Source organism: Amyelois transitella, chromosome Z, assembly GCF_032362555.1.
Source record: "Amyelois transitella isolate CPQ chromosome Z, ilAmyTran1.1, whole genome shotgun sequence".
NCBI lineage: Eukaryota > Metazoa > Arthropoda > Insecta > Lepidoptera > Pyralidae > Amyelois > Amyelois transitella.
The window spans coordinates 3,776,014-3,793,397 of record NC_083535.1 but is presented as its reverse complement, the minus strand read 5'-3'; the positions used below and the strand labels follow the sequence as shown (position 1 = coordinate 3,793,397).

The following is a 17,384-nucleotide window of genomic DNA, read 5'->3' as shown; positions in this document are numbered from 1 at the left end:
TTATCAAAATTCGTAAATAGACATAAATAAGGTAAAATTTCATACTTATATACATAAAATCACGCCTATTTCCCAGAGGGGAGACTGAGACTATATCTTTCCATTTGCCACGATTTCTGCATACTTCCTTTGCTTTATCGACATTCTCTCTCTTCATGTAAAATTTCCATGCCTAAAATTAAAGAAAGGCTTGAAAATCTAACCCCACCGGGACTGCAATACTAACAGCAGCAGTAATAGCCTAAAAATAGAGGAATCTCATCTTAGACCTAGATTAATAACTTCGACAAAGCCAAGACTGACGTTAAGGTAAACCTGGTTTCTTATTTAGGAGAGATCAAATTTTTCCGTGTTTTGGTCGCCAAAAAAATCTTAAAAGGAGGGCTCCTTTTAAGATTTTTTTGACAATTTTGGTTATAAAACAAGTGTTTTTCATCCCTCGCTAGTCTTGTTTGACGGATTTTTATATAGTCGAAGGCACCTTATGGCATATGACTTATCATCTCATTTTTACAGTTGCGTCCTTACCTCTCCGGTGAGCAGCCCCTGTTGCGCCTATACCCATGATCCAAAATTAAATAAATTAGGTTTTGGAATCTTCCAATTAAATGAGACGGATTCCAATTACTCCTGTCAAAGTCCGCCAATCGAAAAACAATTGAACCTCGATAGAAAGGTTAAGTAGAGCCCAACCTACATAAAACCCTGTAAAATGTAAGCAAATCTGCAGGCAATACCAGGCTTCGGCAGCCCTGCGTAGGTCTCACCTCGACCTGGTTTTTTGTCGTAAATTATAATAACATTACGTCTTACATAGATAATGTATTTAGTGTAGCTCTAGCATAGTAATGAGTTTTGAGGCACAGAATATTGTTACGTATAGTAGGTACAGATTGGACGCGCACCCTCTCATACATATACATCCTAATAATGATGTATGGACAGATGTGTGTGCGTTATTTTTTCACTGACCGGATTTCAAAACTACTGAACAGATTTTTATCAACATATACAATAACTAAGACATTGGAATGAACACGGTTTTACCTCGTAGACCAAGAGATATACACAGCTAGACGTTAAAATTACTTTAATTAGAACACTAACCGATGCTCTTACGGTGAGGGAAAACATCGTGGAATAACCTGCACATTCAGGTCACCTATTAGTTTACCTGCAAAGGTTGCGGAGCTAAGATGGAAGTCGCTTCGTATAAAAACTTAATTCACCAATCTAGGATCCATGGTCATAGAAATACCCCGGGCTTCTTTATAGTGATAAGCATACAACTGGGATTAAAAGCCAGGAAGAAAAAAAGAATGTTGTTTCTGACTATCCCGTCAGAGATGTTCCTACATACTTACTTAACTCTATATAGGTATATATAAGATATAGAAGGAAAAAGGTAGACAGAGGTGAACTTTGCGTCATTTACAACCTATTCCATCCTGTTTCATAAGAACGTGGGCCTGTATGCAGACACCATTGTATTAAAGGGTGAAAGAGAAGAAATCATAGTCGATACGTTTACCTACTTCATTAACAGCTAGACAAGTCAGTGTTTCATTGTACTCACATTTTTCATTTTGCACTCGTGTTTTCGAATCAACAGTGGCGCATGGGGACTTAATTTTAGTGAAAACAATTTTATTCCAATAAATACTCTTAAAAACTAATTGAATGAATACAGCCTTAGCTCAAAGGTATTTGAAGTTAAATCCAAGGGGTACACAATTGGAACGCCACATATTTTTATATCAATTACCTACCAGTCTAATACCCCTACATAGATACTATAACTTTATTTTTTAAATTTCTTTCTCACCAACTTAAATAGGTTAGTAAATGAAGATATAGAAATAATTTAAAAAAAAACTAATATGAACCAAAAAAAAAACCAAAAAAGCTTAAAAATAATTGAAAATTAATTGGTCGTACCAAGGCGATTGGTGGGTTGGTACCTAAACCACCTACATCATTACACCGACTCCAAAATGTTGGTAGGTTAGGTAGGTACCTACCAGCCAACTTATCGCTTAATGCTAGCTTTTAATACGCTGTTAACTATACTGGTTTTACTAGTCACTTATTTAAATAAGTGACTAGTAAAACTAAGTAAAATGGTCTTCCTGTCTCCTTGTGAGGCATTTGCCAAATACACCATTATTGCATATTATCTGAATTACATGGATGTTTCAAGGGTGCCCCTGGAATATCTTCGACAATTTGACCAGACCTTTCAAAATCAATTTCTATGGGACTACACGGACACTACTCTTTTGAATGCAATAAAAAATTTTCAAATCGGATTATAAATACCGAAGATATGTCGTAACATATGCACTTACAAAAACAGAGGTAATTCTGTTTATGTTTGAGGTACCTATTTCCTGGAATTTATGACCACACTTTAACCTAATTTTAATCAATCAGACACTATCTACTCTATTGAAAATATTTTTTTTAAATTGGATTTTAAATGCCAGATAGGCCGCTACATAAAAAATACAGTCGAATTGAAAATCTTCTCTTTGATGTCGAATAAAAATAATTTTTGTGAAGTATACGATTTTGACTTAGGTAGATAAGTCTGACTTATAACGTAACGTCGTCGGTAAGTGTAGTCTCTATCTCCTACCACGTTGAGAATGACGTATAATATTTAACCTTGGTAATCAAGAGACATAAAGAAAACTATAATATACGTACACCACAGATATTATTATAAAATGTTTGATATCCGCGCATGGTGTGGAACGTCCCTTGCCTATTCCAGCCTCTATGCCAGTCACCAGGAAGCGGTGCGGGTTTCTCACTCAACTCAATGTCAAGCAAATTGACGCAACGACATTTAGAATAACATTGACATAACTTGATATTATTGCCATAATAAAAACGGGTAATATTATTTTGTAGGCAAATTAATATCATTTGATTAGGCAGTAAAGTACAAAGTTTTATCTTGTAGAGTATTAATAATAAAAATCCTAAGAAGTAATCAAGTAATTAATCCTAAGTAGTCTGTTTAGTGATAATATTCGAGCAAATAATTAATAATAATAAAAAAACCGGCTTCAAAGATTTAATTAACTTCAGCACTGTAACTAATTCACGCGGTGGCTGAGTTCGCGAGCGATCAGTTTTCAAATCCCTGGTTTCGATCTGATACAGAAAAAAACTATGAAGCCGAATGCCACGAAACGGTAAATTAAATTTCATACAATGGCAACACGTTACAAGGCTCCCCAAAGAAGCATGTTTCCTATTGGTTGATGCAAGAGTTCAACAAGCAAAAAGGGGCAACTAATTTTTTACATTCATGTCATCCTGTTTTTTTAATGGTATGATGTAGCATTCAATGCCGTTGCCCAAGTAAAAATTTAATTGTCTAAGCTGAATCAATTTGGAGCAAAGAAATTTTTGTAATGTATTTATGTTTGTACATACGTATTATTAAAATCATATCAATATCCCTTGCGGGGAAGACAGAGTCTTGAAAAGAAAATGTGGCCTACATTTAGCCGGTCTTTTAGATACTTTTATATTTATTATAGGTACTTTTCAATATTGGAGGTGTTTAAATAATCATGGGTTAAAGTTTGCAGCAAACAACTAGTTACGTAAAATTCATCAAAATCGATTCAGCAAGTAATGCTTAGAAGGGGAATTAACACATTTACACTTCAATAAAATTTGAGTCGGCCTTTTTACAAACATAACAATGCCATATCAACTTTCATATAGAGAAAATCATACTTGCTCCTTTTTGGGCAAAGCCCCAGTGATAGTCGAGCGGGTGGGCGCCTAGGAGTAGGTAACAGGCAAGCCTGTCGGCCGATGGCCGTTTGACGTATCGTTCGTCCGTTTCTTGTAGTTGTCTTTCAGCTATCGGTATTTGTTCTATTAACAAGTGTTCTTACAGCAATTGTAATAAATTCGGACGTCAATAATGGGATCGATGTGATCATGATTCCTTTGGAGCCGCGCTAAGCGCGCCACGCGTTCCATCGCGATTTCACGCACCAAAATACGAGTTACGGACTGAAATAAAATGGTTTTATCGGGGTGATGACAAAAATCTTTCATCGTGTCGCTCTCAGCGGCTTTCTCTGCACTTAGACAATTAACAAAAATATAGAACTATGCAACAATGTGGATTCTGCTCTATATTGTCCGGACTCTTACGGCGTGCCATGTGTGTAGGCAGCCGGAGAGGGAGCAGTGAATCCTACTACCGGGAGCTGGGAGACCAAGACACCCTGGTAAACAACTTCTATAGAATGCTTTGTTGATTTACTACAGCTGAATTTATGTTTGCATGTGCCATTCATTCATCAAATTGCCTAATTTGGGTGTTATTTACGTCGCACCTAGAGCAGTAGTGTCGTGATGTAGGCCGCAATATCTTACTATTTTGCTACTTTGTGAAGTATACACGATCTTAAAACAAAACAAACCATTTCTAAATTATGAATATGATTGTGAGCATTTATGACAACTTTTATAAAATTCTTTAATAGTTTGTACTTTGCATGCAGTATTAGCAAAGTGAAAGTTAAATTTCACTTGATGTTGCCAATTGATTGCTGATTTCATTTTGGTTACATGTTTTGGTCGAGTTCTGTTATAATTTTGTAATAATTAGTTATTACAAAATTACATCTTGTCTTGATAAAATCTGAAGACAATTGAAATCACTCATGATTTCTACAATGATATGTTAATTATAATGTTTTATTAATTTGCTATTTGAATTTTCTAAGTAATTTGATGCAATTTAAGTCTAGATAGTTAAGTCGCATCAATAGAAATTATATCAAACAACTATTTAACGAGATTGAGTAAATTTTACTCAAAAAACATTTTTATTAAATAGTGTGTTTTATAATATAGGTACATAAGAATACTTGAATTGTTTGTTTTAGGCATTAATCTTACTTGTAAATTTTACTTTAGCTGGGTAAACTAATAATTGCACGCACACACACACACACAAAACGCACATTTTAATGTAAATGAGTGAAATACTCAATTACTACAAAATGATGCTATATTCAGCATATAAACAGAACAAATTGAACATTAATTACATAGTTGAGGGTTATAAGATACTTACACAACAACACTTACCAATTTATTTATTTAATACCTACTTATATAAGTAGAGAAATATTCAAGCTACATATACCAAAGTGCGTAGAACAGGCTGTCAAAAAACATTATTTTTACTTCAAATAAATTGAAAGTAAAAAAGCTTTATTATTATTTCTACAAATTAAAATAATACCTATAGATAAAGTATAAACATAATAAATGAAAAAATGAGAGATATGTATGCCATACTTCAAAAAAATATGTAATGTAACATTCAGCTTTGCAGTCATGCAAACTTTGACAATTGACATCACCCAAAGCTGTTTTATTGTGCTTACTTTCTATAATTTCTAATGTTATATTTATTTCTTTCTAATGTTCAAGTTCTTTACATGTAAATGAAAATTTAAAGATAAGATGGTTTATGATATAACTAACAATTATTAATTAAGAACCTAAATACTTAATACTTTAACGAACCAATTCATCTTTTGATTTATTAATTTACTGAAAAAATACAATGTTATTTAAAAATGAATAGGTACTTAGTTATACATACAGCATTAAATTATTATTTTTATTCCCTTATATCAAAGTTAATCTTTGATATCTAGCCCAAACCAAATATTGGATAAAAGACAAATTATCAGATTTTTCTAAATTGTCATTTAACTAAATAGTTAGAATTTTCTTTCCTAATTTCGTTGTCATTAATTGAAGCATGTTCATCTAATTCTTCATAAACCTTTGTAGAGAGAGATATGGAAAAGATTTTGCCTACAATGTCTAACGCTTGAACGGGCAAATTACCGGTTCCTATTAGTATTCTAGATTTTTTATCACTAAAAGTGAACATTGCTTATACTTTCCAAAAACCAATGTACCAATTTTAAGCTTTCCATGACAGCTGTGCGTTGTGTGGCCTGAGAAACGTCCAATCTAAACTGACCCCATATTTAACCATTCCATCATACTATTGTAAGCTCGTCATACATTGGTTTCGTTAATCTCCAATATTACATTTTTCATTTAGTTTTTGAATGTTTGAAAGAATTATTGTTACCAAAAAAATATGTACATAAAAATCAGGCTCGGTTCACTGTACCAATCCTATCACTGGTTTAGACAATACAATCCCTTTTCCATCTCTCTATCTTCGGATGACATGGCGTGGGCAGGGAGAAAAGAAGAAAGGGTCAGCAAGGGTCCGCTCCGCTCTCTCAGAAAGGGTCAGCAATTAACTGGTCACCCACAATATTAAGAGTCGCCCGTGGAGCCAGAAGGCATCATGGTACAATTCAGTGCAATCTAGTGAACCTTTACATGGCAAGAAGGCTGCGCCGCAAATTAAAACCTATCACCACCTAACCTTCTTACTAAAAAGAGGGTAGCCTAGCAAACGAGGTGCCGGGAGACCCACTTTCCCTTGGGTGAATTGCCGGCAGATATAAAACTTTCCCTCAAAAACTAATGGATTTTGTCATCTTTTCCGTTTTGATTATGCGAACTGCCTCGCTTTGGAAATCCTTCCCCGCATCTCTGGCCCTTGATGTCTAAACTTAAGGGATTTTAAAGGCATGAGGAATATTATTTGAGATTAATTGTACTACTTTAGTCCTCTTCTTGTTTTTCCTATCAGGGAGATTGGTAACAAACATACTCGGTTTTCCAATTAAAAAGGTGCAAAAACTGTGGTCAACTTTTTAAGTAAACTTAATAGTTTATTATAATTAATGCACTCTTTCTCTATCTTCGTAAGTTCCCATTTTCACCGGAAGCTTGTCTTTGAGTATATCTCGCTAAAAGAGTTAATGCCAAGTATTTACTCGTGCCTTGACAATCCCTAAGCTGTAAACATCTGAAAACACAGATACGTTTAGGGATTATATATGTTACCTGTTAAAATCCTGTTACTGTCCAGGTTAAATAGCAAATGCATATAAAACACACATAAAGGAGCGTTCACATACACACAATACGTGTATCGCCTATGCAGTCTGTGTGCCAGGTGGTTCGCGGCATGACCCATTGTAACTCAAATTACAGTAATTTCTTTAAACTGCAGCATTGACCTACCTCACTCCGGCTAAAGTGGTTTATTATAATGTCAACTGATCACTATTCTATTGCCTCGCTTTGTGCATGTTATTGTTTATATAATGTTTAAATCTTGATGAATATAAGAAATGCTGACCGACTGATTGACTGATATAAACGCACAGCATGTTAAAACAGCTACGTCTAGAGATTTGTAATTTGGCATGTAAGTTCCTAATGTAGTCTTAATCCAGGGGCACCGAGAGAGAATTTCCCAGATGAGAAAGATTATTACGTGGACGTAGCCGCAGACGTTCTTGCAATGCCTAATAACCATTTTGTGTTTAATTTATGATTAATTGAAATACGTTTGTTTTGTTTCAGAAAATTGAAGATAAATCGGATATTTCAGATGACTCTGAAGAAACCACAAGTAAGTGCCCTATACATATTTTTTCACAAAGATGAAAATGCATTTCTATTCCTTACAGGGTAGACTCAATGGTACTAAATTCGAAAGACACGTTGGCTTAATGTAACAAAGATGATAATTTCACGGGAAACATATATGTATATTCCCTTTTCTGCAGTATGTTAAATTTCCTGAAAACGATGGACTTGTAAGTAGACTAGAAAAACCAGGGGACCACGCACACATTTGCGGACAAAAATATCTGTGGCAGACGTTATTGCGTTGAATTGTCAAATGTCACACATCATATGAGACTACGGAGAGGGGGAGAATCCATCTGCAATGATAAATATGTATATCCAATCACGTCTATATCCCTTGCGGGGTAGAAAGGCCAATAGTTTTGAAAAGACTGAAAGCCACGTTTAGCTGTATGACTTACCTAATGATGTAATTGAGATATAAACCTGTAGTGGCAGGTTGCTAGCCTATTGTCAAAGAATTCTAAGTATTTAAACCTTTCCATAAGTCGCCTTTTTCGATATCCTAATTATATTCTAAAATCGGGAAGTGCTCAGCTATGTCTACAATATTCTATCTACAGGTCCAATCTTAACTAAAATAGTTACGTTACCTCACAGGATTGTTATGTACGAGTATGTAAGTTTCAAACTTATGACCCCCAGGTTATCAGGCAAAAGCGTAGCCTTCAACTCTCGACGTCTCTTTACTTGTATTGGTAATGAATAACATATGTTCTCGTCGGAGGAATATAGGCTAAATTTTATTGCGAAAAAAGGGGAGAACGTGTCAAAAGAGGGGATCAAAGATTGTCAGTGAACTTTTACGGTAAACGAAGTCGCGGGAACTGTTATTTTTTATATGGCTAAGGCAAACGGGGCTGTTAGAATGTCGCAGTACATGCCATGGGCAAGCGCATGAGTATTTTTAGATCGCGCAATCGTTCCTAAGGTCGCTAGCACTAGTTATAGGCCAAGCTATTTTGAAACTACATAGTTTCTTATCTTACACCAGGGTTCAGTTAGAGACCATTCAATTTGTTCATGATATATGTATATTTAATTTTAAATATATAACACTCGGGCTGCTAGAATTAAAACAAGTTTTTTTAGAGATTTTCATGACCTATTTCGTAATGATTTTTTTTTATTTTAAAGTGAATAATAATATACGATCATAAATTAATATAGTAATGGGATATTGAGTTTTATTAGGGACTGTCTTTTTAAGACGCGTAGAAAAGGTCGTAGGACCGTAGTATTAAGTTACAAATAATTTTTCCCGTGGCCATATCTGCTCGTTGGGTCCAACTTCACAAAATTTGCCCGTAGCCCGGATATTTTTCATGGAAACCCGTGGAATCCGGGTTAAACCGAAGGGGGTAGCAGTGACACCCAGATATTGCGGGTGTCAAAATTTAAGTATAAAATTATCGTTAGACTACTCACGTATTGAAGAAGATAATAAATTTTAAAATTAAAGCATTGTATGAATTTTAGTTTTATCTTTGTTGCAAGGAAAGATGTATTGCAATGACGGACTTATTCAATGTAGCGATTTCTTTCAGTCTAGGCGGCTGGAATGTTATTAAGGAATTTGGTATGCAGGGATTCGGATTTCAGATGTCTCATTTCAATTTTTCGTGGCAAAGTCTCCGTCTTCCCCAACGGGATTGAGGTGTGATTTCGTAAATGTATAACTGTGATGAAATCTTCTATTTGATGAAGGTAAGGGGGACAAATCGGTGGGCCACGGCTACATGAATTAATTAAACCGTATTGACATATTTTGATAGGACCACTCATATTCTGAGATGGGTACCAATATTTTCTCCATTTCTTACACCATCTATGCTTTATTAAATTAATTAGAATATCTTATACTAAACTTCTGCGAAAACCATAGAAATCTGAACACATGTATATTTAATCTAGATTTACATTACTAGTGGCAAAGACGAATTTTATCGAGAAATCGATGCTGAAATAGTGTGTTATGATTGAAGTGTTTAGGGCAATGAACTTTGGCAACAAAAGCCATCCGACACGTTTGTCACGATTATAATGTTTAAAAACCAAGTGTAAGTCGTGTTCTCACACGAAGAGTTCCATGCGTCTGTTGTATGAAAGTAAACATATTTTTAGTAACAAAAAAACATATATTTCTTTAGAACCAAATATTTAAATTAATTGTGTATTAAAAATTCTAATAGGATAACAGGCAAGGATATGTACGCCATACAAATGTCATACGGAGTACACGTCACGTCACTTATGCGTTGCTTATTCTCAAAAAACATTTTCACTTAGGACCTTGTACCTTTTTTTTAATAATAACACTTCCATGTTTCCTAACTGAACAGAAAAAAAATCAAAGTCATATTATTTTCGTTCAGTCACCTTTACATTTATTTAATGAATGTGAATAATGTCTGCCCTTAAGCAGTATAACACAACCCTCTGAACACGCTAAAACAAAGCCATGGAGTTACTGACACAACGGTAAAACCTTTGATACACCTATATCTAAAAGTTACATGTATCGTATGGGTTTTCAAAGCTTATTTTATATACATTGGTTTTTCATTTCCAAGAAAAATGTTGGCGGTCATATTTCCATTATGTATGCTTTGAAGTTGCATCTTCGTCGACTCTAACATATCCTACTATCCTACTACTATTATAAAGGCGAAAGTTTGTATGGATGTTTGTTACTCTTTCACGCAAAAACTACTGAACCGATTACCATGAAATTTGGTATGTAGGTAGCTGAAGACCCAGAATAACACATAGGCTACTTTTTATCCCAGAGTTCCCGCGGGATTGATAGGGTTTCCATGCGGACGAAGTCGCGGGCGGCCTCTAGTGTAATTATAAATATAATAAAATTGTTACTGACAGATGTCTTGTACTTGAATTGCAAAAAAAAATTGCTGTTATATATTGAAATTGTCAGAGAACTTTTACGTCTCAGGAAATCGCAGGCAACAGCCAGTATTAGTTAAAATAAGCTTTTCAGACCTGAAATATTTTTCTCCAGTTCCCCCCTGCATTGAGAAATGTTCATAACTAAAACATTGATAAATTCTCTAAAGGTATTTAAAAATAGGTGACTTATATGACCACGGAGTATAAATATCTGTTCGTTTGTTTCCTATTTGTTTCACCAACCCCAGCCAGACCAAAAAAGCTAAAAATTGACCGGATTTGGTATAATATGAATTATTATTAGACTTATGATGATGATATATATGATGCGAAATTATCAGTTCAGAAATATGATTTACAGATGCCGCGTAAAATTTTGTTTACCTACTATACTAATTGAAGCACATCCAGCCATACCAATATTAAAAAAGTGAAATTGTGGTGTGTTTCTTTGTCCGCCTTTCACGTTAAAACCACTGAACTTATCTCCATGATTTTTTTTTATGATAACTAGGAGAATATTCAAGTGCAGAATAAACACAATTTGCAATCCGCACCTACCTGGTCGTTCTGTGCTTTTCTATTTCCTTTTAACACAGCACAGAATCCCCACGTTTATTAGTCTAATCCGGCCATGATAATTGAAGCCTTTGTACAACCTCTTATTTGTAAGGTAGGAACAGGCAGATTGACGCTCATTCAGCCTTTTATAAAAGCGCTTCGCTAAGGTACGGCGCTTTTTTCCCATTTTATATGCTACAAGTTTAATATGTATCTGAATATTAAGTTCTTTGTATAAAAAATACTCTTTGTTCACTTGTTGCTATAGAGAACAATTTTTTTCCTATAAAAGTGCTACGAAATGATAATTGATTTATTTGCGTGATTTTAACTTAACTCTCAATAAGTTCAGTGTTTTTAAGGATTTCGTTGAAAAGTAAGGAATCTCATATATACCTAGTTAAGTTTTGTTGGTTTGATGTAAATTTTGTTTAGATATATTTCAATATATATCCAATCCATCACAAAATATAATATAGTTGGTCGCAAAAAGGCTCGTTGGTGGTCGTGGTTAGTTCGTGGTCGCAAAATGGATTAAATTTTTATCGAAATTGCATACAAACAATATCTATATGATATGAATCCCAATGAGTTGAAACGTCATTTCCCGACTAAGGTTAGTCATGTAGTGTATAAAATCAGTGCAAATATTTGCTGAAATTGAAAAGTCACTTATCAAAAGAGTAGTTTAAAATTGTATTGATTACAATTCAGGTCATAGATAACATCGATAACGTGTTTATCAGAACAAATCAGCCTTGCGTACGAATTTTATCATGTTTTACATACATGTCTCACGATTTTACAGTCCCTATTTATCATTGTGGTTATAAAAAATACGCATTATCGATAGAGCGAAATGTTTTTAAAGTGCGCATGTACTCCTAAGGTAGTTGAAGGTAGGTCCTTATAGTGATTGATTTAATTCGTTAAGGACTTTGCTCAGTAAAATTGAGATTTGAAGTACTTTTAATTTTTTCAAAAAATTATAAAACAAGTTTGCATATCAGTATTGCAGCATCGATGTTTTTTTTGTGATCTTCTTTATATTGAACAAACTAACACCATTTTTAAGGTCAGCAGACAACGCACCAAACTGGGATATATTTTAATTCAGGCTCTTATTTTAAGTGCTTTTATCCTTCGGTCTTATTGTAAATGGAGTAAAAGACGTAGTTGGTACAAGATGAATTTGATATGTTTTTTTTTACTGTTCACGAAGAAAGAAATAGTTCTATTGATAAATGTACTCTGCTGATAGAAATCGGGTCCCCACATAACCTTGAATTTGAATTGTATTGTATTAGTACAGACATTCCATATCTGAGATCATCATATCACATTTCAAATTTGGAATATTCTTTTATAATTGAGCCGAGTATTTTAATCTCGTTACCCTACCCCATGGCACGATAAAGTTTTAAAAGGCTTAGAGTTTTGATGGTCGAACGGTCAATAAATGCACGAATAAAAAATAAAGGAAACAGAGAGCACTGCACAGGTTCAAATCCTATCGCTGTCTTACAGTTAATCTTTTCATCTTTTGTTATATTAATTTCATCGCTTACCGTTGCTCTTACGGTGGGGAAAACATGAGGGTACAAATATTTTGGTCCCGTTCATCCATTCCCTGCTAAGGGTGTAGAGGTCAGACGGGGTTCGCTTCGTATAAAAATCTGTCGATCATGGTCACAGGCAAACCTTTCATATAGGTGGGTACGTAACCGGGACCAACAAGGGATATGATGGCCTCAAAGTATACCTAGCGTAATGAACAGAGAACAGATAACGTGCCGTGTGCTCGTGCTCGTGTGTAACGTCGCTTTTATGCCTGAGAGATCTTCCCAAGATAATATGTATCAGCAATATTCGATATAACTGTATTATCACTGATAGAAACTTGCCTGATAGCACTTTTTCATTGCCAGGTTAACAACCAGCTTACATGAGTAGTCAATTCAGCGCATGCGTAGATTTACAGTTTAGGTTTTGAGTTTAGAAACGTGAGAAATAAATTTTAGCTTGTTATGTTAGACATTAAGTATTTACTACTACCATGGCGTTTTATTTTTTGATGAAATCAACAGAACTTGTAATCTTATCCTCTATTACTTATTTACAAGTCATTACATTGAAAAACTTGTGGCGACATGTATATGCCAAAAGTCACAAGAATAAAAAAAAATCACGCGACGCGCTGTCAGTCAAAAACTGCGAAAAACCTAAATCGCGCAAGTAAAGACACAACATCGTCGGATTCCCGGTTCCCCGGGCATAACACCTAACCTGGCGGAAGATCTTCCCTTTGGTGGCGGTCGAGCCCGAATCATATCGCTCCCGCTACAAACTCAAATCTTAGCTGCAAGCCACTGGACATATACCTTCTCTGAAGATCTTGACTGGTTAAAAGCCGCTTTCTTTCAACTGCTTGCAATTTGATTAAGGTCTGACCACTTAATGGGTGATTCTAAGTTAACCCTCATGATATGTATCGTCGTATTAAAACCATTTTATTCCCATTTGTCCTCGTAGATTTGGCTGGACATCGCGAGGGATATGTGCACAGGACCGGACAAGGTGAACAGTTACGACTGTTCTCTTTGTTGACGTAATGCTCTAACAGACCCTGGTCAGCTCCAAAGAATTGCAGTAAAAGGTGCAACCTAAATCTAGGGAGCACGCTAAATAAGAAGGGAGAGATGTGCCATCTTCTTTTCTTGTACTATGTGTTTTATGTCTAGCCTGTACCATCCTTCTGTAAGTTCTTTTGCTAGGCTAAATAGGTGAATTTAATTTTAACTTCCACGGGCCTCCTGATTCCTGATATGATCACGCAGAGAAATACCAAGTTTAACCCATCAATAGTACGCCGTTACCTTGAAACTTCTTAGCCATAATCTCTGGTAGCACACATTGATTATATTCTATCGCCTAAATAAATCGTGTGCAATTAAATCGAATCGATTTCAGGCTTCAGCATATTACCTTTCTAACTTCTCAGGGTTGCGTTGTAGAAGTAAGAAGAGCCTTTTTATTTTTACTGTTGTCAGTCTGTCTTTTAAATACATTGTTCATGATTCCGAATTACTTTAAGCTCTGAAAAATATCTCGTTTTGTTGGTACAATAATCGTATCATTGTTTTTTTTAATAATTGTAATTCTTGTCTCTTTAGCGATATGAGTGAGGTTTTTTCCGCCAAAAACATAAATGTGAAAATGAAAGGCCAAGTTCAGTTTCTCAGTCAATATCGTGTATTTTTTTAATTTTAGGATACCCAATAAAAAAACTTAATACAGGTGTAGTACAATCGTGTGCCTAGATTATAATTATCTACATTTTGGTCCATATGAGATGTGTGTCACGTGATAATATGGTTGTCGAAAAAAAATATCACAAATAGATTCATGCAACAATGTCGAACGCAATATAATATAGTGCAAACTGCACTTGTTTTTCCGACCGTGAATTTCCACACCTCTCAGTTCGCTATAGTTTCACGATATTAAAGCAGTTCATAACTTAATGTATCTGTCCTCTAACTAACTAACATATAGTTTAAAGGTGAACGCATTATTATAAAGTTGTATGCAACCTCGTATTTACCCAATGTTAGTAATAGTTTTCACAAGACAATTCGCTCAGTGTTAAATCATGTGTGTCATCATCAGGTTGTTTTATACATTCATGTTTCTATTCCTTAAGGAGTAAATAGGTTCTCTATCTATTAGCATAAAATTTTGTGTCATAATTTTACATGGCATACCTTTGTTTAGCCTAATAATTGTTACGCATAATATTATTTGGCATAACTTCTTAGGCATATTTCTTTAAGCATACCTACCATTAGCATAACCTAACCTAACCTAAAAAGTACTCGCCTTATAGCGCATTACACTACATCTGCTCCGCCCAACAATAAATTAGTCTAAACTATATTTATGCCTATTGAAATAGGATGCCAAAACCAATTATGCCAAAAAACTATAATGACAAAAAATAGTATGCGTAACTCGTTACGCCAAACTAAAATAGGACATAAAAAATTTGTCGGCTGAAAGGGATCCCGAGTAAATATAGCTAAGTCACATGACTCGAAACACATTTGTGGCTCAATGGTATATGGATATATTCAGAGATACATTTTCATTCTTTCCCTTATTTTTTGTTTGGGGATCGTTGCAAGTAAAACGATATCATCTCTGCCTATCTCTCCGGGAGAGAGGTATGATTTTATGTATGCAGCCTGTCTTGTGATTTATTTACAATCTGCTGTGCGCGAAGCAGTTGGCTTTCACTATTTTTAAAATTAGCTATCTACTACATCAGTGTGGAACCATATTTTGTTATATTCCTTTTTATCACGAAGACCACCAAGAAATATCTTGGTAAGTTATTCTACTTTTTTCGGTGAGTTTTCTAATATTACCGTTATTAGATTTGTCCTCGAAGTAGGTGTTATTAATTTGTTTATTGGCAAGTATCTGTTCGGCTGATATGGTATCATATCTTTTTTATGCGGTTATAATATTTTGAAGAAACGACCCGGAAAATTTATACCACTTAATGTTGGTAGGGTCAGTGTTTTTGTGTCCTACGGTATCTCTTTGATGTTGTTGTTTTATGTAATTAGGTGCCTTGTTTTCCAATTAAAAATAATTTCATTGCACTATAAAAATAATCTTATAATTTCTTATTTACTACTAATGACAAATTGTAAAAAGATTTCAGAGAGATAACATCATGTTTTAATTACTGCACTGCTTAAAAATTAAGAGACGTGATATGAAAAACACATGAAATTCATGGGAAATAAAAAAGTGAAACAAGGCCTTGCCAGAGCAAGATCGCGATTTTCCGAGCGTGAATTTTCAGACCTGAGGGCTCACAATAGAACTCGCATCAGCAACATAAAGTAATGATGCCATAGAATAAACACTTAATATAAATAAACAAGAGAACGCCTGTGGCTCCGCCCGCGAAAAACGAACATCACGTGTATTTCCCTACCTGTGGGAATTTCTTTTATACTACGACTATTATACTAAACTGAATAAAATCAGTACAGTATATTTTGCGTGAAAGGGTAACAAACTTACTTACAAAATTTCGCATTAGTGATATTAGTAGGATAAGAACAATCATAAACGGTAACACTTTCATCAGCGACTTAGCATGCAACAGTGCATGTTAAAGATAGAACCAACTGAATTTGTTATACATAAAGCGTTCTTGTTTTTTTTCGTTGTCAACACGGCTACAGAATGTTAAAAACTCTGTATCCTCGTTTTTGTCAGAACTTTCAGAGCAGTTTTCAACTCGTGCCATAGGTGACTCATCTGCTGCTAGGACAATATTACTTTTTCCCGTGTATCTTTTGTATGGGGCTGCGCCGAAGAGTGTTATGGGTGAATGTATTTCCTTATTTGTAACTTCCTAGAGCCTTAAAAATATGCAATTATCAAAGTAAAGTATTTGAGTAGGTTACTTTTTCACGTGATTTCTGATCGCATAAAGATGGAAACTCACTCATGGGCGTTTCGTGGGCTCTTGTTTATGTGTTAAAATAGTTAAAAACCAAAAAAATATTTGTAACTTGAGCGAATATGAAATGGCCGTATTTGACTGCTTCATATTTTCAGTGACTAGTGGAAGATGATTCCGTTTTATATGCTGGTGATGTGTTTGTGTCAAGTGTCATAAATGAGTGTTAAGTATCTTTATGCAAGTTGGCAATCAAGATGACATTTATATGCATTATAGTTTCAACCTTATGTCTGTCAGATTATGTGAATGTTTATGATTTTAAAGGTTTATGTTCTCTTCTAGCCTAATCTCTGCCAAATATATCTAGCGACAGTCTTAAAATAAAGTTTATGTCTTCAAATTAAGACTGAAATGAAAATCTGGTTAAAAGTGTCATTTTTATTATATTCGTAATGTTGATTCATACAATGTAGGCGTAGCAATCAAATGTAAAATGCAATTTTAAACCCGTGATTTCTATTTTAAGGCTCTGCTTTGTAACGTAAGTAGAAATGATTCATTTCTTAATTTTATAATGGGTGAACAAATAAATTATTTAAGAAATTACATAATAGTTTTACATTTAAATAAACCTTTCCTCTATAAAATTGAGTTACTTCACCCCGTAATGCGAAGAAGCTAACAAATTAATTTGATTTCAAAATTCCTAGTAATGAAATATTTCAATACTGAATCTGCAAATCTGGTTCATCTCAAAATAGATGGACAGAGAGACAGACAGGATGATAGGCACGTGGTTAGTCCGTTGCGGTGTGGTATATAACCACAGGATTGATAATATTACTCA

The 17,384-nt window shown here is 34.6% G+C and overlaps 1 protein-coding gene across 2 annotated transcripts in view; it reads left to right on the top strand.

Annotated features, from left to right (window-relative positions):
• Positions 1-3,799: 3,799 nt before the first annotated feature.
• Positions 3,800-17,384, top strand: part of LOC106130527 (high affinity cAMP-specific 3',5'-cyclic phosphodiesterase 7A) — a 99,835-nt gene continuing 86,250 nt past the window's right edge. For both annotated transcript variants that reach the window (XM_013329379.2, XM_013329380.2), the window contains exons 1-2: positions 3,800-4,262; positions 7,516-7,564. In XM_013329379.2, coding sequence (XP_013184833.1) covers positions 4,143-4,262; positions 7,516-7,564 — 169 coding nt within the window. In that variant the 5' untranslated portion in view covers positions 3,800-4,142. The remainder of the gene's footprint in view (positions 4,263-7,515; positions 7,565-17,384) is intronic.